Source organism: Elaeis guineensis, chromosome 6 (assembly GCF_000442705.2).
Source record: "Elaeis guineensis isolate ETL-2024a chromosome 6, EG11, whole genome shotgun sequence".
NCBI classification, from domain to species: domain Eukaryota; kingdom Viridiplantae; phylum Streptophyta; class Magnoliopsida; order Arecales; family Arecaceae; genus Elaeis; species Elaeis guineensis.
In genome coordinates, this window is record NC_025998.2 from 697,101 (window position 1) to 721,681 (window position 24,581).

Sequence of the window (24,581 nt, forward strand, 5' to 3'; positions counted from 1 at the left end):
GTAGATCCCGGACCATGTTCAAGATCTCGAGGAGACCTTCCGAACCCTTCGACGACACCGAATGAAGCTCAACCCGACCAAATGCGCTTTCGGGGTGACCTCAGGGAAGTTCCTCGGATTCCTCGTTTCTCAGAGAGGGATCGAGGCCAACCCTGAGAAGATAAAGGCAATCCTCGACATGCGTCATCCGAACGCCAAGAAGGAGGTCCAACAGCTGAACGGAAGAATCGTCGCTCTTAGCCGATTCATTTCCCGATCAGCTGAAAGGTGCCTCCCGTTCTTCAAGACCCTGCGCCAGGCGAACGGTTTCTCTTGGTCGGATGAGTGCGAACAGGCCTTTGAAGACCTGAAAAGGTACTTGGCTTCCCCGCCGCTGCTCGTGAAGCCGCAGGTCGGGGAGACCTTGTATCTCTATTTGGCCACGTCTCTCGAGGCGATTAGTTCGGTGCTCGTTCGGGAAAACGAGTGCCGAACCCATCAGCCCATCTACTACACCAGCAAAGTGCTCCACGGCGCCGAAGCCAGATACTCGGAGACGGAAAAGATGGTTTTCGCCCTGACCGTCTCCGCGCAACGGCTCCGACCATACTTCCAGGCCCACGCCATCGTGGTACTCACCAACCAGCCCCTGAGGGCCGTACTGCGCCGACCCGACACATCCGGACGACTCGCTAAGTGGGCGATGAAGCTTAGCGAGTTCGACATTCAGTACCGACCGAGGCCTGCCTTGAAGGCTCAGGTCTTGGCCGACTTCATCGCTGAATGCCCGACGACCGACCGAAGGTCGGGAGCTGAAGGCCCGGGATGAGATTCGGTCTCTGAGCCAGACGGAGCCTCCAACGCTCAGGGAAGCAGGGCCGGGCTCCTACTCACGAATTCGGATGGGGTAGTCACCGAATACGCCCTCCGGTTCAACTTCAAGGCCTCCAACAATCAAGCCGAATACGAGGCACTCCTTGCGGGCTTGAGGATGGCGAAGGAACTGGGCGTCGACAGCCTCCGGGCATTCTCCGACTCTCAGCTGATCGTGGGGCAGGTCAAGGGCGACTTCGAGGCGCGAGATCCGACCATGATCAAGTATCTTCAGAAGGTAAAGGATCTCGTGGCCCACCTCGAGCATTTCGAGATCTCCCACATCCCCAGGACGGAGAACGCCCATGCCGATGCTCTCTCCAGATTGGCAACGTTGGCCTATGATTCTTTGGGTCGGACGTTTGTCGAAAACCTCCAACAGCCGAGCATCGATCGGGTCGAAGAAGTACAGCAGCTAACGTCTGAACCAAGTTGGATGGACCCGATCGTCCGGTACCTGTCCGACGGGACCAGTCCCGAAGATCCCGCGGAGGCCAAGCGACTCCGATGGTCGGCGTCGCAATATGTGATCATGGACGGCCGACTCTACAAGAGGTCGTTCTCCCTCCCTCTGCTCAGGTGCTTGGGACCGACCGACGCTGACTACGCTCTCCGAGAGGTTCACGAAGGAATTTGTGGGAATCACTTGGGGGGCAAGTCCTTAGCCTTCAAGGTCTTGCGCAGGGCTACTACTGGCCGACCATGAGGAAGGATGCGGCAGAGTTGGTCCGAAGGTGCGAGCCATGCCAGAAGTATGCCAATATTCAGCACCAACCGGCCAGCCAAATCACTCCCATTGTCGCTCCATGGCCCTTCGCTCAGTGGGGAGTCGATATTCTCGGCCCCTTCCCACCGGCGTCAGGCCAGAGGAAGTTCATCGTTGTCGCCATCGACTACTTCACGAAGTGGGTCGAGGTCGAGCCCTTGGCGCAGATCACCGAGCGGAAGATGGAGGACTTCATCCAAAAGTCCATCATCTTCAGGTTCGGATTGCCGCGCACCATCATCACCGACAACGGACGGCAATTCGACAACCAAGACTTCAAGGACTTCTGCGCCAGGTTCCACATCCGTCATCGACTAACTTCAGTCGGGCACCCACAGTCCAACGGTGAGGTTGAGGTGACGAACCGAACCCTGCTCCATGGACTCAAGACCCGACTGAACGAAGCCAAAGGTCTCTGGGTCGACGAGCTGGGCTCCGTCCTATGGGCTTACCGAACGACCCCCCGTGTCCCGACCAGGGAGTCGCCGTTCAGTTTGGCCTACGGGACAGAGGCTATGATCCCGCTCGAGATTGGCCTGCCGTCTTCAAGGGTCGAGCAGTACCACGAGCCGGACAACTCCGAAAGCCGGAGGGCCGACCTAGACCTTCTCCCCGAACTGCGAAATAAGGCTCAAATCCGAATGGCCTCATATCGACAGAGGGTCGCCCGATACTACAACGCTAAGGTCAGACCAAAGCTCTTCAGGCCTAGCGACCTAGTCTTGAGGAAGGCGGAAGTGTCGAAGCCCTTGGACCAAGGGAAGTTGGCTCCCAACTGGGAAGGACCCTACAAGGTTGCTGACACCTTCGGGCCGAGGGCCTACCGGCTGGAGACCCTTGAGGGGAAGCCCATTCCCCGGACTTGGAACGTCGACAACTTGAAGCTGTATTACCAGTGAATTTTGTGGTTGGAATACAAGTTCAGTTTTAAATTTCAGAGTCCTGATCCTTCGACGTTCAACGATCCATCGGCCCCTTACCAGGACCGATGCACCTACGGGAGTCGATACTCCTTCGACGTTCAACGATCCATCGGCCCCTTACCAGGACCGATGCACCTACGGGAGTCGATACTCCTTCGACGTTCAACGATCCATCGGCCCCTTACCAGGATCGATGCACCTACGGGAGTCGATACTCCTTCGACGTTCAACGATCCGTCGGCCCCTTACCAGGACCGATGCACCTACGGGAGTCGATACTCCTTCGACGTTCAACGATCCGTCGGCCCCTTACCAGGACCGATGCACCTACGGGAGTCGATACTCCTTCGACGTTCAACGATCCATCGGCCCCTTACCAGGACCGATGCACCTACGGGAGTCGATACTCCTTCGACGTTCAACGATCCATCGGCCCCTTACCAGGACCGATGCACCTACGGGAGTCGACAGCCCACGCGATTGTTGTCGCGACTTCCGACCAGGCTGCGGCCGATCGAGGGATATTCGGCTTACCACCGTTTTCGCACAACGCGACCTTAGTCGCACCCACAGCTTCCCGACCGATTGACGGTCGGTCGAACGACATCCGGCTTGCTACCATATGTCGGACGACACAGAACCCGACGCAAGAGCTTGGGGATCCGACTTACTATCGCTCCCCCGACACTGCGCCGGTCGATATTCGACTGAACGCATCTACGGAAGTCCGACTACCGAACCTTTACCAGGTTCGGTCGGCTCCCGACTTAACAGATGCGCCCGACCGGCGACTTCAACTATTGGAAGCCGACCTAAAGTCGGGACACAAGCTACTTCGGAGCTGTGCAAGTCGGTTAAGTCCTACCGACTTACCCGAGTTGGCTACTTCTCTAAGTTGGTAACTAGGGTTCGACATTACAGCAATAAGAGACATTTCAAATAAAAGACACAAGAAAAGACAATTTCATTCATTGATCGAAGGAAATTACAAAGTCGGGCCGAAGCCCGATTACACGTATTTTCAAAAAGAAACAAAAAGAAGACGGTCGGCTGGACCGATCATTCGTCCTGGTTGATCTCTTCGACCGACGGAGGATCGGGAAGGATCAGCGTCTCGACCGTGAGCGGCGCTGGGTCAACGGCAGAAGGATGTCCTTCAGTCGGCAAGGGACCTTCGGTCGGCTCCTGCTCCGGGACGGCTTCCTCCGCTGGGATGACGCCTCCCGACAGCTGGTCGGCCTCCTCTTCGGCTCCCTCCTCTTCGGCGAGTAGCGGGACGACTCGGCTGACGTCCACCTCCGGGTACAAGGCATGGACGGCATCCCGACCGTCCTCGAACCCGACCCGGTAGGAGGTGAAGCCCGACTCGAGCATCTCCTCCTTGTACCGGTCGGAGGCCCGGAAGTCCTCAACCGCACGATCGACCGACTCCCTCGCCGACCGTGCCTCGTCCTCAGTGTGGGCCAGCTCCTCCCTCGCCAACTCTGCCTCGGCCCTAGCAATTTCGGCGTCGATCTGGGCGATGGACAACTCCTCTTCGGCTTCCGCGAGCTTCCCCAGGCTGACCCGAAGTTGCTCGCGTTCCCTTTGGAGTTCGGAGGTGGCACCGTCCCGTTCGCGTCGAAGACGACGCACGGCCCGACCTTTGTGCTTGGCCTCCTTCTTGGCCGACTTCAGTTCGGCCATAAGCCGGGAGACCTCGTCCGTCAACTTGGCCTCCCGGTCGGCCGACTCCTGCAGTTGGTCGACCAGCCTCGCCCTTTCGGCCTCGGCCGCCGCCGACCTTTCTTTAAAGGCTGCCCGAACGTCGCCGAACCTTCGGTATCCGGCCTCCAACTCGGACATGGTGAAGATCAGCTGCCGACGGAAAAAAGCTTCGTCAGAATTATGTGGCAAGCAAAAATTCTTCTAAGAAAAAAGGTGACGCGAAGCTTACCTCCACCATTGTCGGGTAGAACCGCGACAGCATCTCGGTCACCTGCCGAGACCGCAACGACTGCACGTCGGTAGGGAGGAGGATCCCCTGGCACAACCTCCTCGCAAGGTTGTGGTCGGCCAAGGCCGATGCACCCTCAGGGTAGTATGCGCTGGGGGGCATTGATCTCTCCTCCTCCGAGGGCTCCATCGGGGCTTTCCCCCGATCAGCTGCCCCGACCGATGGGGCTGGCAGCGATGGGACGCTGGAGTTCGACCCGGCGCCCCCCGTTGCGCCAGCGGATGCCTCCGGACGATGTTCGGCTTCCCGAACGTCATCCGGCTCCACCCGCGGCGGCGAAGCCGCCGACACTCCTTCGGCCACTTCCTCGGTCGGCCTCTCTTCGACTTAGACAGTCGGAGCCGCGAGGGCTATGATCGGCTCCGACCCCTCGGTCGCCGAAGCTTCCACGGTCGGCGGGACTGGGGTTGGTCTCTTGGAAGGGCGCGAAGGGCCAGCCCCCGACGCTGGCCTCTTCCTCGCGGCGGCAAACTGACGAATCTCGGCATCGGTCGGCCTCATCCTCGGCGGTGTCCCTGCAAAACCGACCAGTGTCAAAGGCCGGACCAGAACTACCCTAAAGCCGAACAAAAAGAAAAGCTGGGGGATCGGGCGATACCTATTCGGGGGACCAGACTCAGGCCGGCATCATAGAGAGCTTGCTCGGTAACAAGCTCCCTCTGCTTCGGGACCGACATGTCTTTGAGTCGGTGGAAGTCCTCCCGGTCGTCCGCATCGACCCGACTGTTGTCGTTGGCCTCAGTTTGGGGTACACCCCAGCGGGAAGGAAAGCCCCAAGAAGAAGAGGAAGAAACGAAAAAGAACTGGTTCTTCCATCCATGAATGGACGATGGAAGACCGGTTATGAAAGCAAGACCCTTCCGGGGGTTGAAGAGCCACCACCCTCGGGCCTTAGGGTGGGGTCGGAGCACAAAAAATGCCCGGAAGAGGGAAACGCGAGGGTTGGTCGGCAAAAGCTGACACAACAACGCGAAGGAGATTATCAGACGAACAGAGTTCGGCGCCAGCTGCACCGGACAGAGTCCGTAGTAATCAAGCAGATTCCGGACGAACTCCGGAATCGGGAGCCGAAGACCCGCGCGAAGGTCTTCGACATATAGCGCCAGGTCGCCAGGCGGAGGGTTGTTGACCCGACCGCCGGCCCCTGGAGCGGAGAGCCGAAACTGCTCCGGGATGCGATAGTGCTCCCGAAGCTGATCGACATTCGGCCCCGAAAGCGAGGAAGCCTCATCTTCCGGAGCCGATCGAGAGTCGTCGGTCGGGTTCCCCGACCGAGCTCCCTGGGTCGGTTTCCTGGTCATTATGCAGGAACCAAAAGAGCAGAAAGGGAAGAAGAAGGAGAAGAGGAGACCACGAACCCGATGGACCCTCCGGAAGTGGAGAAGAGCTCTGCCCGCGACGACCGAGAAATCGCCCGGACAGAGTTTCCCCCAGCAAATGGCGAGTGTGGGTCCTGGGTCCGGGAGGTCCTATATATATAGGGCCGACCGACGGCCGAGATGCTCCCGCGCCGACCAAAGACCTCCAGATGCGCGACGCGTGGCGCCCGCCGGTTGGCTGAGGATTCGGCGCGCTTCGTCCCGGGACGCCCGCACCGCCCTCATTAAATGCCGGAGCGGACGCCGGCCAACCACCATGACACGCGGCGCGCGGGGGTTGGCTCCGCAGTCGGCCGCCCGCGCCGGTCCGCGTTCCCAATGGGACGCCTCACCCGCGATCGGCGCCGAATATCCGATCGACTGACGCCGTATCGTCTGGCGCCCGATCTTCTGACACCGACGTGACGACTGACGACGACAAGACGTGGCGTCTGACACCTGACGCCGGCACGACTTCTGGCATCGACTAGACGTTCGGATCACTTGGGATTCGTGAGGTGTCTGACAACAGATCAGCCGGCGGTACGGTCGGATCTGCACATGCGACAAATCCACTCCCAGTCGTCCGGTCTTGCTACCCGAATGAAGGCATCGGCCAGCTCTCCACCCGACTTAGGAGTGGAGGGGGGCAACTGTTGGGGGATACCCACCGACCGACCGACCGACTATCGGAGGGCCCGACCGGCTGGCGGCCCGATCGACTAAGCCCGACCGACTAACCAACGGCCCGACGGACGACTCTGACTGGCCGATCGTCGGTCGGGCGACAGGCCGACGGACGCCATCAGCGGCTAACTACGGCCATTCCACGGTCCATTCCCGACCGACTAAGCCCGACCGACTAACCAACGGCCCGACGGACGACTCTGACTGGCCGATCGTCGGTCGGGCGACAGGCCGACGGACGCCATCAGCGGCTAACTACGGCCATTCCACGGTCCATTCCCGACCGACTAAACCCAGAGGTCTGGTAGCCGACCCACATGAAGCTCGCCGACCGACGGAGGAGTCCGACGCCACTCTGCTGGCCACCGACCTGGGGTCGGCCGACTCCACCAACCACCGTACGATCGCCAGACGTTGTCAGCCCTGACACGGACATGCGGCACAATTACCTAGGGACATTGTCCCGCCCGGGGCCGGGTCAACCCTGACGATTAGACGGCTACACGGCGACATGACGTTTTCACGGCGGCTCTGACAGTCTACAGTGAGTTGACAGTTCCTCACTTGTCCGCGCCATTAATGACGGCGCCATACCGTGCTCCACTATATATACCGGGGAAGGCAACAGTGCAAGGGGTCGATCCGCCCGTCTCTCCCACTTACGCAGGCTCGCTCCTCCCCCCCTCTCTCTCTCTCTCTTTCTCAGAGCTCTCTGTCTGCATTTCACTGTTGCCCAGTCACCTCTCTGACTTGACCGTCGGAGGGTCCCCGCCGGAGCCGCCTCCGGTCAGTGCGGACTTCCTTTTGCAGGTGCACGCTCCCCGACGATCGGACGACGAGGCGATTGGCCGCAACATTTCTCATGTTGAAAGTTTTTTTTTTTTTTTTTTTTTTGATAAAATGTTGAAAGCTTGTAATATGCAGTATGATAGATTTTTTTTTTTTTTTTTTGATTGAAAGGGAGGTGTTAACCATGCGGCTATAATAGAATATATAATTTAGAGCCACTCGACTATGATGGTGGGGTTCGTGGATGAGTAAGCAAGTATTATACAAACGGGAGGAGCTTGGTCCACGTAGAGCAAAGGTCATGCATGGCACTTTTTTTTTTCTGAAATTGCTGGAAGAAACTCAAACAAGACGCGTGTAATATTGCAATGACATTGGTTGTGGCTATCATGAAATTGGTTGTTAGGACCAATCCTTATTAAATAGCTAGTCCTTATTAAAGGTCATAACTTATTTTTTTTTAAAAAGATGGAAGAAACTTAAACAAGATGCAAGTGAATATTGCAAGGACACTCAATCATTTCATGACGGGCACAACCAATTGAATAAGGACTAGCTGCAACATTGGGCGATATCTTATTCTTTCTATCTAAAATTTACATATATGGCTCAAAATACCAAAATTGAAAATTACCATAAGTAATATCAAGAAGGAAAATATATATATATATATATAAATGAAGTCTAAGGAGTAGGCTCTTCCATTCATGTACCATGACATATTCTTAGAATTGTTGAAAAAACTCGATCTAAATGTTAATAGGAATTCATGTATATGGTAGCCTGTTCCGGAGGTGCGAAGCTTTTTTTTTTTTTTTTTTTGGCATACCTGTTGATAACATTTCGTTATCCTCACCATATTTACGAGGTTATTATTGCGAGAGAAAGAGATCTTTAATCTCATATTATTTGTCAGTTAGGAAGAACTTTATTTTATATGAAATAGAACTTTCTCTCCTCCATGAAGCATCTTTTAAAGGATAAAATTATGAGGCTCGGAACGACCAACGTCTACTGCATCCAAAATGAGCCACTATAGTATCAACGTCATCCATTATAGTCACAGAATCTATTGAAGTTCGAGACGGTCAAAGTCAAAATGAACAATACCTCATACATACGGCAGTGGAGACTGACCCAGCTATATGAGCCATCCGACTCTTAACCGCAACAGTTATGAATATCTAACTTGTAGGCATATCAAGATAGAAAGGTGGACACTATTTGGTTTTTCTCTTTTTTTTTTCTCGATGGAAAGAGAGGTTAGGAAAGTAGCCACCAAGCTTTCGTTATGGATGATGATATATTTACAGAAGTGAGATTAGGTGACAAGTTACATAGGTAGAGAAAGGAGGAATTAAAGATAGAAGCATCTCAAGCATCATGAAACATCAAATATGTAAAGCCATGAGCAAGTCCAGCTCCACAATTCCCCTGTAGCCACCAACCGGTTGAAGACTCTGTTTCATAAGCATCAAGGAACACCACTGCTAGCGAGGTGCATTCCGATATAGACATCAGGAAAGTAGAAACAAGCGAGTGCGGAAGTATGAAGGTACCTTCAAATACTGGCTTGCTAAAGAAGACTTGGAGCAGTGAGCTCTCAAGGCTGTAGCCCTCGATCGACCGAACCCTGAATGCGGAAGACAATGAATCTGTACCCAACACCATCAACCCACTGGCTATTCAAAAAATGCATCGGTCCATCCTCTAGCCCTTGCATAGCTAAGGGTTTGATTTTCGGCGATCCAAGTTGGGGAGCAAAGAGATGATACCAAGTCCGATTTCCAGCAGTAGAGAAAGGAATTTTGAGGAGCCAATGGCAGCTTCAGTGCAGCAGAAAAAGAACTCAAAATATAGCAATGGGCGGCTTCAAAGCGCAGCAATGGACAGCTTAGAATGAGTTTGCTCTTATTATAGAGTCAAAGAAGGTTAAAATATTTTTCGGCTTGTTTTGAAGAACAAACTCCACATGGGGGAGCTCGTTGCCAAGAAGAGATGGGCCTGATTACTTAAGCTGCCCTCTTTGTTGCTGTAATATAAAACTCTCTCTCATCTTCTATTAGATGCCTATTTATAACAAGTATCTAGACTACTTTGAAATCTTCCCTAAATATTAGAGGATGGCCGCTTAATCTTCAGTCTTTATGAACGTCTTGGAGGAAAAGACATTCAACCAATCGTAAGCAGAACATGGGATCAGATTTTGATGTTTATGCACTGGCATATTTGGCTCAAGAAGAATAAAAGAAACTTTTTTCATCCACAAATATTCTTTTTTTTCAATTTTACAAAGTCCCTTAACTTTTTTCATCAATCGGAATGCTAGATGCTGGAGAAAATGATTGAAGAATATCATCAATCAGGACTTATATATCTTCTTTAGTTTCATCTTAATTTCTTTTTCTCTTCATCTGTACCTTTTTAATTTTTTTTTCTTTTATATATATACATACTTTAAATTAATTAAATTGAGTAGGAAAAGTATCCCGCTTCCTCTACATTTAGAATAAATAGTTTTTCAAAAAAAAAAAAAAAGTATGACACAGCGAAACTGGCACATAACTAATATAGCTATATTGGCACTGTTTGGACTCAAAATACTTGTGTACTCGTAAGCATCATTTACATATCTTGACAAAAAAAAAGATAACTTTTCGATCTTCTGTGGCTAGAGCTAAAATTGAATTGGATACGAATAGGATACCATCGTATCCATATCCATATTTATTTTATCTGATGAATATAAATACGAATATCGATATTATTCGAATACAAAAATTCATATCCATATTTGTTTTAAATGAAAACAGATGCAATTCAAATATTAAAAGTATGTATATGATTACAAATATAAATTGGATAATTAAATTTTATGAATATAGAATCAAAAATATTATAAATAGATAATAAATAGAGTTAATAGCATATTTATATCGTTGTATATTTTTTTAAAAAATTTATAAGGATTATATAAAATTATATAAGATTACAAATAGATTCGAATATTCAGATATAGATCAAATAATTATCGATCCGTATTCATATTTATTTTTTTTTAATGGATATGAATACGGATACGGATATTAGTCGAATCTCGAATTTCTATTCATATTCGAATTGATTCGAATGCAAAAAATGAATCTGGACAAATATTATCCATACAACTTTCACTCCCATCTCTGGTATGATTTTGTATCGCAAAGTCATCTATCATCGTAGATAGGAGCTAAAAGGAAAGCAGCACATCTCTAAATTTAAAAAAAAATTTGGATAGAATCATCCTATCACGTAAGGAAGATATGGACAAAGTCAATAAAATCTCCGCATGTCAGCTGGTCCCATTAATTACCAGCTAACCATGGTTTAGCAAGGAAAAAAGGGAAATGGGTTCCACCATGTTTTGGATATAATTGCCGTTAGATAAGAGGTTGGGTCCATCATAGTAGTGAGCCCCATCGTAGTGAAAAAAATCACCTCCCTTGGCACAAATTTAAACAACCTGAGGGTTGTAGTGGAAGCTTTTTTTTTTTTTTTTTGTTTCCTCTATTTGGAAATTATGGATCAAAATGGCAGCCCCTGACCTGTGAACAAATTTCAATGCACACAAATAAAGTATACCATATCAGTTCTGAAAATAACTTATATTTTATGTTATGATAGCAAAATAACTTTCCAATCAATCATAGAGTTTTAGTAAATAAAAGTAACATACTTCTTTGCACCACATGAATAACGCATGATACATTATTCATCGATTTTATTCAAAACATAACCCTCAGATCATTTAGATCCATGCTAAGGGAGATTTTTTTTTTTCCTACGATAGACTTTACTATCCTGATGAACCTCGTCCCTTTATCCTTTTGCACTGACGACGATGATTTTATTCAAAACTAATTTTAAACCTGCATGTTGCATGCAGATTTTAAAATTAATTTTTTATAAAAATTTATTTATTATTTATAAATTAAAAAATATCATCCATCTATAATGTTAGTATTAATTGATATTTTCAATTGTACATATAAATAGACTTCATATTTTAATAATATAATATTAATATTTAATATTTTTTATTAAACATTAAAAATTATTTTAAAAAAAAACTTAGAAACATAGAACGTTAGTGTTGATTGATATTTTCAATTGTATATATGAATAGACTTTATATTTTAATAATATATTGATATTAAAAGTTATTAAAAAAAAAATTTGAAAATATGAAATGCTAGTGTTGATTGATATTCTTAATTATACGCATGAATAGACTTCATATTTTAATAATATAATATTAATATTTAATATTTTTTATTAAATATTAAAAATTATTTGAAAAAAAGCTTAGAAATATGACCTATGCAATGTTAATTTGTCTCTATGTAGTATTTATAGATAAGAAATGGTTGCTTATGTGGATAGTCGCAATGGTTCATAAACTTTCTTTCACTTTCTGTGATGGATCAATTTTTTTTTTCTTACTAAATCATGATTAATTATAACTAAATATTAATAAAAAATTAGTTAATGTATGAAATTTTGATTAGTCTGTTTTCCACGTGGTAGAACGATTTCTCCCAATTATTGATGGGTAGCGCAAAAGTTTGACCCCCAGCCCCAAGGATCCACATTCAAATTTTAGTCATTTGGGTCTTAATCCATGAACAGTCGTCTTCCTGGCTAGTTGCCATGAGAGAATAGGGGCAAACTCGTCTTTTCAAGGGTGGGGTTACTGGTGGGAGAGACCGTTGCCAGCGTGAGCTCTCATCCATCCTCTATAAAGAAGCAAGAGCCTCGACACCGAGCACGAACGTGAGGGCGAGGCATGGCGTAATTTGGAAAGGACTTTTCTAGGGTTTGTAAAGTCTTACGAGCGGTCGATCTGTTTCGTATAGTAGACGGAGAGAGAGTGGAGGAGAGGGGATGGAAAAAAATCGGGAAAGATAGATTAGAAAGGGTGAGATCAAAGGGAGAGATCGGGGGGGATTCGGACTTCTTTCCAGTGGCGGAAAATAGATTTCTTGTTCTTTGGGGTTTGTTCTAATTTTTAATAAAAGAAAAGCCAGGGAGACGGAGACACTGGAAACAGGGGATAGAAGAAGCGTCTGGACTATGGCGGCAAGGAGGAAGAAGGGGGTGTTCGATATGCCGGTGATGATGTGCGGGAAGGGAGCGGAGATGGAGCTGTCAAGGGACGGGAGTCATTACAGCTTGTCGAGCGGGATCCTCCCCTCCCTCGGGGCCATGACCAACCGGAGGATCAAGCTCCGCAGGTTCATCGTATCCCCTTATGAGCGGAGATACAGGTTACTCGTTCTAAACCTCTTCTTTTTCTTGCCCTTTTGCTTCGCATCATTAGAGAGAGATCATGGTGGCGTGCGCGCGCTTAAATCCTTGGAAAAGAGAAAATGGATGTTTTGTTGAGTTTGTTTTTCTTTATCTTTTTTAAAGAACGGCGGAGTAGAAATTTTGGTTCAAAAGCTTATTTTCAATGGGTTTTTCACCAAAACAAACTCTTTTCCATTTTTTGTCTCATCGAGTCGTTGATCTTGCTAATTTCAAACATGTTTAAATTGTTTTTTCTTGTGAGGATTTTTATGAATTAGAAACGTGCTGACATGTGACTGCAAATAATGGAAAGCCAATAATTTTGATGATTTTTTTTTTCTTCATTCGAGTTTTTTTTTTTCTTTTTTACCTTTACTGTTGATGGATTTTAGTTTTACTTGCGTTTAATTGAAGAACGAGCCATGCTAAGTGTAATCAGTTGTTGGAAAATGATAGAAAGAAAATCAAACGAAGCTTACGGAGATGATGTATTTTTGATGAAAAAGATACGATGCGAATGCTGATGTTAAAATTGGTTCGTGCAGATCTTGGGAAACATTTCTGATCATTCTGGTCATATATTCTGCTTGGGTATCTCCGTTTGAATTCGGGTTCCTAGAGAAGGAAAAGGGGGCTCTACCTGTAATGGATAATATCGTTAATGGGTTCTTTGCGGTCGACATTATTTTGACCTTCTTTGTAGCCTTCATCGATAGAGTAACTTATCTTCTCATAGATGATCCCAAGCAGATTGCTTGGAAGTACATTACCAGCTGGTTTGTTCTGGATGTTGTTTCCACCATCCCTACAGAACTCGCGCGGAAGATTCTTCCTCCGAAGCTTCGGTCCTATGGATTCTTCAACATGCTTCGGCTTTGGCGTCTCCGAAGAGTCAGTGCACTTTTTGCTCGGTATGATTTCATGAACATTCTCTAGCGTTTTGATCCTTCACGTCAGAATAATTAAATTCTATCTCTCTTTCATATTTCTGCTGAAAGGAACCAAAGGATGCAGTTTCAACTCTCGTGGCAAACTTTTCATTTTGGTACAAAATTTTAAATTTCTTTTTTAATATCAATTTTCCAGGTTGGAAAAGGATAGGAACTTTAACTACTTTTGGGTTCGATGTGTAAAGCTTATCTGTGTGAGTATCTTTACTAGAAAACTGGTCCTTGTCGGTAATTTCATAGACATACCTCTCTCATCATATCTTAATGATCTTATAGGTGACTCTTTTTGCCGTACATTGTGCTGGGTGCTTCTATTATCTTCTTGCTGCAAGAAACCACAATCCCAGCAAGACATGGATAGGGGTTTATATGCCGGATTTCCATGAAAGAAGCTTGTGGATCCGGTATGTAACCTCTATGTACTGGTCAATCACCACTCTAACAACTGTAGGGTATGGAGACTTGCATGCAGAAAATACGAGGGAGATGATCTTCGACATCTTTTATATGCTCTTTAACCTTGGACTAACAGCATATTTGATCGGTAATATGACCAATTTAGTTGTTCATGGGACAAGCCGAACCAGAAAATATGTGAGCTCTTTAGACTTGTAGTACCATCTTATCTTCATAAGCATGGAAGTGAATGTAATCAATGTTTGGTCTACTATTTGGTTGGTGTGTTTCTTCAGAGGGACACAATTCAAGCTGCCACAGATTTTGCACAAAGAAACCAGCTTCCAGTTCGTCTGCAGGACCAGATGATCTCACATCTGACTTTGAAGTTCAGGACAGACTCCGAAGGGCTTCAACAACAGGAGACCCTCGATGCCCTTCCCAAAGCCATCAGATCCAGCATTTCGCACCATCTATTCTATGATCTTGTTCAGAAGGTTTACTTGTTTCGAGGAGTTTCCAATGATTTGCTTTCCAGCTGGTACGGCAATACGAATGTTCGGTGACCTTTTTCAACTTTTCTTCATTTAGTTCTACTTGAGCTATGCTCTCACATGGGTGTCTTGTTTTAAACAAAATTTTTGGAGGTCTCTGAGATGAGAGCTGAATACTTTCCTCCAAGGGAGGATGTCATCTTGCAGAACGAAGCACCCACAGACTTCTACATACTAGTGACTGGCACTGCTGTGAGTATAAAGTCTTTGTTCATGAACTGATTTTGACACAACCTGTAACTAGTAACTACATATGAATTAGGATTTGCTTAACTTGTACACAACAAATTTAAAGAACTTCTGCATCTTTTAAGCATCAATCATGTCTTGAGGCTGATGCATTGAACTCCTGTGTAGGAACTGATAGATCTCAAGAATGCAATCGAACAGGTAAAGTTTTCATTGATTTAAACATTTGAGAGATCAGCTATAGTAGAATATTTCACATTAGTGATTTGTAGTTAGATGATTTGCTATGAAGTACTGATCATTCAGCAGACCGTGAGGGTGGCCAGGGCAGGCGATCTTGTTGGAGAGATTGGAGTTCTTTGCTACCGGCCCCAACTATTCACAGTTCGAACCAAATCACTGTGCCAGCTATTACGTTTGAACCGTACTGCATTTCTTAGCACCGTTCAGTCAAATGTTGGAGATGGAACAACAATTATGAACAATCTACTTCAGGTTCATAAACTTGAGTCTTATGTTGCATAATAAATGTGTACAATTCGGATATATTTTACACCATTCCCTTCTTTTTATTATGAACAAGCTTTTTTCGTGCTTGGCTCTCATATGTCGTTCTGTTTTTCTACAGTATTTGAAAGAGCAGGAGGATGACCCTGTGATGGAAGGAATCTTGAGAGAGGTAGAGAACATGCTGACTTGGGGTCGACTGGATTTGCCTCTTACTCTATGTTTTGCAGTAATCAGAGGCGATGATTTATTATTGCATCAGCTTCTGAGACGTGGTCTGGATCCAAATGAATCGGACAACAATGGGCACACGGCACTGGTCTGGAATTTATATATCCTGGCATTGTAGTCCTTAGTTTAACTCCCATCTCAAATGCATAAAAAGAATTGATTCCATTCTTTTCTCTATTTGTTAACCAGCATATAGCAGCATCAAAGGGAAGCAAGCATTGTGTTCGTCTGCTGCTAGATTATGGGGCAAATCCCAACTGCAGAGGTATGCTGAAAATGTATCTATAATTCCGCAAAATGCCCATAATAAGCTGAATCCATCTTGCTATATTTGAAGGTTCCCTTTATTCACTTTAGCTTACAGTTAACTATTTTACTTTACCAAAAGGGTATTGGTGGATCTATCAGCTGCCTCTTGACTAACTCATAGGCATGTATGGCTTATTGCAGATTCCATTTTCCATGAAATTGTGTAGATTTAGATTAGTTACTTGCCACCACCAGACAAGCTATAAGACTTTTGAATTGAGATTAAGGTCATTGTCAGGTTCCCTTTTTCACTCTTGCTTATAGTCATCCATTTTATTTTACCAAAGGAGATTGTCATTTTCTATTAGCTGCCACATTGCTACCTAATAGGCATATCCAGGTTTATTCTACCAAATTGTGCAGAACTTATTTACTACCACCAGACAAGCTGCAGACTGTTGAATTGGAAATATTAAGGTCATTATTATGGTTTCCCTTGTTCAATGTTGCTTACCGAAAGGGTACTGTTAGATTCTGTTAGCTGCCTCCTGATTATTTCAATGGCATCTTTCCACCAAACTGTAGAATTAAATGAGTTAATTTACCCCATCTGGCGAGCTGTAGACTTTTGAATTCAAAACACTGTCAGATTTTCCCTGAACTATTTTTTCTTTCTTGAGAGTTGACTTCGACCATCTCTGTGTCGTCCATCCACAGAAGTACTGTTCCTTGTCTAGATCAGGAGCAAGACCATAACTTATATCTTGGCATCTATTCATTTGTCATTATGAATCTGGGGTTGCCATAAGATTTACATTTTATAATTTTTTTTAACAGCATCCTCATTTCATTTTTGTCCTGGTTCCCTTTTCAAGTCTTTGAACAACAAAGTGATGCTCCTGTGTAGTGGTTACACATGCTATCACTGGCATTAACCTGGTAAAGAGGCTTTAAACTTCTCAAACAGGTGTAGCCTTCCAATTATTTGACCATCCATTTCTTGTTTTTTAAATGATGATTTGCTGCATGCATGTGATTACTGTCTTCGTTGGATACTTTTGATGATTATTTGTTTAAAAGCATTTGACTCTTTGTGAACTTGGCAATCCCCTTTGTCTGGCTAACTTGACTTACTGTTTTAGCTGCTTCTTATCTATCATCTTAAACAGCTATGGCCTAATTCAGCTATGGCTCATGTGGCTATGAACTTTAAAGTGTTTTTGTTGTGACTGTGAGACTTCATTGCTCAAATAACTCTTTAAGCAGCTTAGCACCTTCGAATAATCTTTTGACTTGTATTAGTTCGGATGCATATGGAACCATCATATTTTTCTGATTTTCATCATTTAATCATGTCAAATCAAGTAACATAAAATATAATATGGAGAATTGATATAGAAGGGAGTCAGTGGTACATTTTGAGTATGGTGGTTATTATTGGGAACAAAATGTAAATGTTTTCACTTGGGTCCAATATGCAGGTTTTTATACATAATTACAAGGATAAACAATTTGGATATGGGCTTTAAGATTTCTTCAAAGTCAAGTTATCTACTTATCTCCATGATTTTTTGAGTCCTTGCAGTGGCTGTTTATTCATTTAGTGTAGTTCTTGTTGGCAGCTATTACATGCTGAATGGTAGCCAATGTATAGTATTAATCTCTAGGGTGTGAGATAACCACTTAAACCAAAGCCTGACAATTTGCCTGATTTTTGCCAGTGGTGACTACCATCATACAAGGGTTATTTTATTCACATATTTATCTCAAATTATCAATTATTATTTTAAATATTACTGCTTAACATTTAAAGTGGGGAGGACCTAAACTTACATAGTACCATAATGTGTAGTTGTGATGTAATTTGAATGTGGACAACATGATTTCATGCCAGTTCAATCTATGTACTTCTTTCAATGGATCTTGATCTGAATGACTTCCTGTGTATATATGATCTCTTGTTATTCATTAGTGTAGCTCACACCATCAACTACTATAGGCAGAATGTTATTCACTATATAGTAGTCTGCCATAGAGAGTAAAATAGGACTAAGCAAATAATCGAAATCCGAAGAAACCCACCCAATCCGACCCAATAAACATCGCTTTCAGTCGGTTGAAAGATTTGAATCAGATTATGATTCGTAAAAAATTCGGTTAATTACGGTCGATTCGGTTTCTACATTTTTAATCCGTATGAAACCGAACCCGACCGATCGATATAGTATTTTCAATACTTTAGACTGTTTGGAGAATTGAAAATTGGCAATTGTTGGTGCAAAAATCCGCTTGCGCCGGAGAAGCTGGAGTCGAGGGAGTCGCGGTCGCCGCCGGGACCTGCAAAGGAAGTCTAAACCGGAGGTGGGGTTGCTCCGGCAAGACCCTCCGACGCTCAAGTCAGTTCTCTGCCTCAACAAGAATGAAGTGCTCGAACGGAGAATTTAGCAGAGTTTTTAGGTAAAAAACTAGAGCTTATTGAATAACGTATCTGGGGCCCCCATTTATAGGCGGAGGGGGCAACAAATCGATGGCGACGCCTGTAACCGTCTGGTAGTGGGCCGCCCAGAGTCAGGAGGAATTTATTGCGGAGGGTAGTAGAGTGGGATCGTGGCTATTGCCGTAGCTCGCCACGTGGAATCAGTTACGGGGATGGAGCGGCGTCCGCTGTCGTGACTCGTCAGGGAATGACGGAATCGCACAGGATCCGCCACAGGGAGTGGAGCAAAATCGTGGCCGTTAATACGGCCTATCAGGGAGTAATGGAGCTACGTAGGGTTCGCCGCAGGGAGTGGAGCAGTGTTGTCCGTTACTGTGGCCTGCCAGGGGGTCCAGACTGGTCGGCCAAAGTTCGGTTAGAGTCGGTAGCGAGGTCCGATACCCGTAGGAGTTTGGACGAGGTCTTCCCGCAGTCGGAATAGAAGACGGGTCTGGCTTCCGTAGGAGTCCGGACGAAGTCTACTTGCAGTTGGGGTCGTGGACGGAGTCCGGCTCCCGTAGGAGTCCGGACGAAGTCTGTCCGCAGCCGTTGGAGTCGAGGACGAAGCCCGGCTCCCGTAGGAGTCCGGGTGGAGTCTTCCTGTAATTAAAGTCAAAGGCGAAGTCCGGCTCCCGTAGGAGTCCGGACAGGGCTTACCAGCAGTTGATGTTGAGGACGGAGCCCGGCTCCCGTAGGAGCCCGGGCGGAGTCTACTTGCGGTTGAAGTTGTCGGCGGAGTCCGGCTCCCGTAGGAGTCCGGACGAAGTCTGTCCGCAGCCGTTGGAGTCGAGGACGAAGCCCGGCTCCCGTAGGAGTCCGGGTGGAGTCTTCCTGTAATTAAAGTCAAAGGCGAAGTCCGGCTCCCGTAGGAGTCCGGACAGGGCTTACCAGCAGTTGATGTTGAGGACGGAGCCCGGCTCCCGTAGGAGTCTGGGCGGAGTCTACTTGCGGTTGAAGTTGTCGGCGGAGTCCGGCTCCCGTAGGAGTCCGGACGAAGTCTGTCCACAGCCGTTGGAGTCGAGGACGAAGCCCGGCTCCCGTAGGAGTCCGGGTGGAGTCTTCCTGTAATTAAAGTCAAAGGCGAAGTCCGGCTCCCGTAGGAGTCCGGACAGGGCTTACCAGCAGTTAATGTTGAGGATGGAGCCCGGCTCCCGTAGGAGTCCGGGCGGAGTCTACTTGCGGTTGAAGTTGTCGGCGGAGTCCGGCTCCCGTAGGAGTCCGGACGAAGTCTTCCTTGCGGCAGAAGTCGTGGACGGAGCCTCGCGAGGGTCGACCCTGCCAAGAACTTCGGCCGAGGGTATTTTATGCCCAACAGCAATTATGATATGTTATGTACTGACTTATGGATGTTATAAAATTATTATATCCTAGTTTCTATATGAATTGATGGTGTATTGGTTTGTGATGTTTAAAATCAACATTGAAGCCCAAACCAACAACACAACTCATCCAAACCCGCTGCAAACCGTTAACTTCGGTTTCAAACGGTTTATATATAATAAACGGTCGGCAGCGGGTTGGATTTTCTTCAATTCGATTGGGTTCGGTCAGATCAAATTTTTCTCTCAATCTGATCCAATCCGACCCGTGCTCAGCCCTAGAGTAAAATATCTGCTTTCGGATAGTTTGTGTGCATGGAAGCACAACTTTCCCTGCTTTTACCAATAATGGTTCCATCATGCATGGTTTTACATACATAGTACATCTATATATGTACATTTATTTTGAGAGAGAGAACCTAAGCTTTTCATGGATGGAATTTATGAGGGCTATTTGGAGATTGCTGTTTTAGGTGTTCTTGAATGGATTGGTTGGCTAAATAAGGGTTCATTAAGCTGATCAAAAGTTCAAAACTTGACATCATTCTCTTAAGAAATGGTTCTGAGATTTCCTATCTTGTCATTCAAAAATGAGAAACAACTAGATATTCTTAATTTTACTTTATTAGACTACTTCCTGAGTTGTTTAATTTTCCCTGTGATTCATGTTCATGTGGCTAAATTCAATCACATACTTATCCATGCCAATGTTATTTTGGAAAAACAATCTCCTGGATCTTTAGAATGTCCAGCTAGCTATCTAATTTCAAGTCCATCTCTCCATATATTGTGACAATTCAGTTCCATGGAGGGGTGCTAATATATCATTATATTTTGATGTGCACAGATTCTGAAGGAAGTGTTCCCCTATGGGAGGCTGTACTTGGGAAGCATGATGCTGTGGTCAAACTGTTAAGAGATAATGGTGCAAATCTCTCAGCCGGTGACATGGGCCTGTTTGCTTGCATAGCGGCTGAGCAGAACAGCTTAGAGCTGCTTAAGGACATCATTCGTCATGGGGGAGATGTAACATTGCCCAAGAAAGATGGGAATACCGCACTGCACCTTGCTGTCTGTGAGGGGAATCACCAAATAGTCGAATTCTTACTTAAACAAGGAGCTGACATTGATAAGCCTAACTATCATGGTTGGACTCCCAGGAATCTAGCTGAACAGCAAGGCCATGAAGAGATTCAGGCTCTCTTTGAAGCCATGAAGGCATATGAAAGCAATTCTACTATAAACAACTCCACACCAGTCCCTCGTCCCATGGGAAGATTTAGCAGCGAGCCTGTAATTCCACATGTATCCCATGAAGGCACACCTCTATATGGAGATGGATCTTTGGAGAAAGCGCACCCCAGGCGGAAGTGCAGCGACTTCCACAACTCGTTATTTGGGTTTATCTCAGCCGCTAATGTCGGCAGCAAAGCTGTACGTTTCTCATCTATGGGCCCTCCAACGACCATGATGTTCTCAGGGGGTGGCCCGAATTACCCCCACACCTCGCAACTTCGGATAACCATTAGCTGCCCGGAGAAAGGTGACATTGCTGGCAAACTTGTGCTGCTGCCATTATCACTAAAAGAACTCCTTGATATTGGTGCCAAGAAATTTGATTTCTTACCCACTAAAGTCCTTACAAAAGATGGAGCGGAGGTTGATGATGTAAAGGTTATAAGAGATGGTGATCATCTTGTTCTAGTCAGTGATGGTTGGATGAGACTAAAGGAATCCACAAGAGGCGGGATATTCATGAGTTGATTTTTTTTTTTTTTTTTCCTCCTTCATAACCAGGCTTTGCTGCCATGTTATGGACCACCATGTGGTGCTGATGGATCCTTTATCAGGCGAATGGAAATCGTCCTTGTGGCGGGTTATCTCATCATTGGATCTTAGTTTTTTTGGTTTTTGTTTTTTTTTTTATCTTTTTCTTATTCTTTTTTCTATAGAGATGCGATTCAAGCATCAGGAATCAGGGTCGGTGAAGGCGAAGCCACAAGAGCGCATGGTGCGTTTGGTCCTCTTCTGGATGATTGTGGAAAATGATATGTACGACTCGAGTAGAAAAGAGCAGACCAGGTTTTATGAGATGGCTTCTACTTGTTCCTTTTCTGTTTTTTGGGGTACTTGTTCCTTGACGCGAGAGAGCAAAGCAGATCGATGTAGTTAATGACAAAAGGATATGCAAAATTATTAAAATTACTAAGGCATCCTCTTTTCTCCTCTTTTGTTGTAATTGCTAGTTGGCAGTCATGTTATAACATCTTCCAAGGCACATCTATGAATATGATGACCACCAGATTTGTTTATTTTTCTGTATGATTTTTTTTTTTTTTTTTAAAGGAAGGAAGGCAGCCAAGGCTCATCAACGTTCCATTGAGGTTGGGAGTTGTGAATGAATTGTGGGATAAACTTAGAAAATGTATAGCTGTTTAATGCAAAATAAAGCAGCGCTTATCAGGTATAACTGAAGCCCGATGCAGCCAGATTGCTTTGATGTCATTTATCAAAGTAATCTCTATTTCAGCTTCAAATATGAAAATCCTTGAATTCCTCTCTTTTGTTAGTTTCCATCCGATGGCAGCTGCCTTTTTTACCTCCAAATTCCCCAAAAGAAGAAAAAGAACCATCCTATCCCTCAAAATCCTTGAATTCCTCACTCTCCTTAGTTTTTCTTTTTTTTTTTTAAATAAAAAAAAGGAACCATGAACTTTGTTATAAAAAGGAAAAAAGCTGGGTAAGTGGTCCAAATAATTGGAAACAAAATTGATAAGCAGAAGCGTTTTTTTTTTCTTTTTCTTTTTCTTTTTCTTTGTTTTTTTGAGGGAAATAAGATGCACCATGTCAGCCCAATATATCTATGAATCGGACAGGGCCTGTTTGATTGTGAACAGACCATATCACATCCAATGTCTGATTAACAACGCTCAAAATGGAAAGAGAATATGAGAGACACACACACCCAATAAAAAAAAAAAAAAAAAAGGCAATATCATCCACTAGTAATAGTACAATAAAATTTTGAAGCGTCCAACTATCATTTCTGAGGCAATAAACTATACTGCTGTATCCTTTTTATCAATTCTTCCATATTCATGTTCCTCGTAATAAGCAGTTCTTTAGATAAATAGTTTAGACTCCCAGCAATCTTCTATTTTTTCCCCTTCCCCCATTTAATCTGAGTGATGGAACGAAACGGCAAAAAAAAAAAAAAAGGAATCAAAGGAAAAGAAAGTGGAACGGGTGGGGTTAAGAATGACAAAAAGGAAATCAGGTACACATTATTTTCTTTCCACTTCGACGAACCATCAAATTTTCTGGCGCAGTGAAGAAACCTGACTGCTTTCCATCTGAAATTATTATATACAATGACAATGATCCCCTCACAGCAACCACAGAATTCCTTCAGATTTTGCTTAAAAGTGGTCTCATCTCTCTTTCTACACATCTTGAGGGCTCCCCTCCTCCGGATAAACCTACAATAAACAACATATATGCACGTTAAGCAACAAACATATTATAAGGAAAATGATGCTCTTTATCTCAACGACTAAAACTTGAACTATCTGCCATTTTTTTTTATGAAGAACTAGCTGCCATTTTATGTCGAAAAACTAATTAAATAATCAATACATGACATGTTTCTGAGGGAAATAGAGCAGGCTTGTCATGGTAAAACTGATGCTTCACAGTGCCTCCTACTTCCATCATCATGTCTTTTTTAGGATCTTTAGATATAAAATGTTTCTAGGCATATAAAATCACTGTTGCGTCCTAATCAGTTCAGCTGGGCATGGCTGACTTGAATTATGTGCAACCCGGAAACTTTTTATCAGCATGTCGAAGTGTTGGTATCCACTTGAGTTTTGCTACCCCCCATATTTGCTGAAAAATAACACGAGGCTACAATTCTGTGGTTTTTCATAACCTCCTAGCTATTACCATATATCTATTTGATGTGGTACAATATTTTGGCCAAATATTCTTGAATCTTACCGAAAGGAATTTCTCGTCGGTAAAACTTTTGGTTCTAATTTTAAGTTCTCCTCTGCTGGTCGTGAGTTCATCCAAAATTTCGGCATCACATAACTCATGATCGCTGTCCGCACTTTCTGACGGGAATATTCCCCCTCAAGGACCTGCATGGGGAAATCATGTCATTGAAAGCTCAAAAAAATATTTTTCATGCAAAGAGGTGCGGCATAATGGTGGTGATTAATCAGGTGCAAAGAGAGAGATATTGGAAGTGTTAGACATGTGAGAATCCAATTGTGCATCCCACGAAGAATGAAATGGCTTACCCGAAGTGTGATGCTGGGATGGTGAACCGAGAAACTGGGATGGCGACGAGGGGCACCGGCTATTACCTCATATTCGGCTGCGTCCAGTTCCCACAGGTGATGTGGGTGAAAGAACTTTGGAAGGACATGCTGTCTGATGCCGATTAGCAAGAAGAAGGGCAGTGGAAACAGAATTCCAGCTACAGGTATCCATGTCAACCCAAAACAGAGCAGGAAATATGCTAGTTGGAACATCGTGAAGCAATTAATTACTCTGAAGGGGACGGACTCGATAAATGGAGCATGTTCGCCTTCCAGAACCCTGACGGCAGTTACAGAGAACTATATAATATTTCTAATGAAGGAAAGATATACACGAAAAAAATAAATAATCACCCGAAATTCTTTAAAATGATGCAGAATTAATTATACTACTCATGTTTACCACATCAGACTGGTGAATATTATCTGCTGCATTGATAAGAAGGATTTACGAAGCATCCAAAAGCAGAGCAGCTAGCGGATGGGATGTTATTCATCAATATAATAAATTAATCATGCATGCATGCACTCGATCGATCGATCGATCGTACAACCAAGCAGCATGGATGATGAGGGGAGGGGGAGCAACTGCAAGAGGCTTACTTGAAACGCCGGCCGGGAGTGACAAACAGAAGCTTTATCCTCTCCCAGAACTGACTCCGGGAAGGCTATCAACGGCCATGTAA

The 24,581-nt window shown here is 45.2% G+C and overlaps 2 protein-coding genes across 2 annotated transcripts in view; one reads left to right on the forward strand and one right to left on the reverse strand.

The window, feature by feature from the left end:
* The first annotated feature begins 12,206 nt into the window (after positions 1-12,206).
* Positions 12,207-21,455, forward strand: LOC105047770 (potassium channel AKT1-like). The gene is made up of 11 exons (XM_073258809.1): positions 12,207-12,677; positions 13,245-13,610; positions 13,786-13,843; positions 13,926-14,243; positions 14,342-14,602; positions 14,693-14,791; positions 14,957-14,989; positions 15,098-15,283; positions 15,417-15,614; positions 15,716-15,791; positions 20,418-21,455. Exons 1-11 carry the CDS (start codon positions 12,484-12,486, stop codon positions 21,332-21,334), a joined length of 2,706 nt encoding a protein of 901 aa, XP_073114910.1. The 5' UTR covers positions 12,207-12,483; the 3' UTR covers positions 21,335-21,455.
* Positions 21,456-22,874: 1,419 nt separating this feature from the next.
* Positions 22,875-24,581, reverse strand: part of LOC105047771 (boron transporter 4) — a 5,799-nt gene continuing 4,092 nt past the window's right edge. Inside the window, 6 exon segments of the mRNA XM_029265343.2 lie at positions 22,875-23,049; positions 23,570-23,694; positions 23,697-23,712; positions 23,875-24,175; positions 24,499-24,553; positions 24,556-24,581. Of these exon segments, the coding sequence (XP_029121176.2) occupies positions 23,014-23,049; positions 23,570-23,694; positions 23,697-23,712; positions 23,875-24,175; positions 24,499-24,553; positions 24,556-24,581 (559 nt within the window). The 3' untranslated portion in view covers positions 22,875-23,013.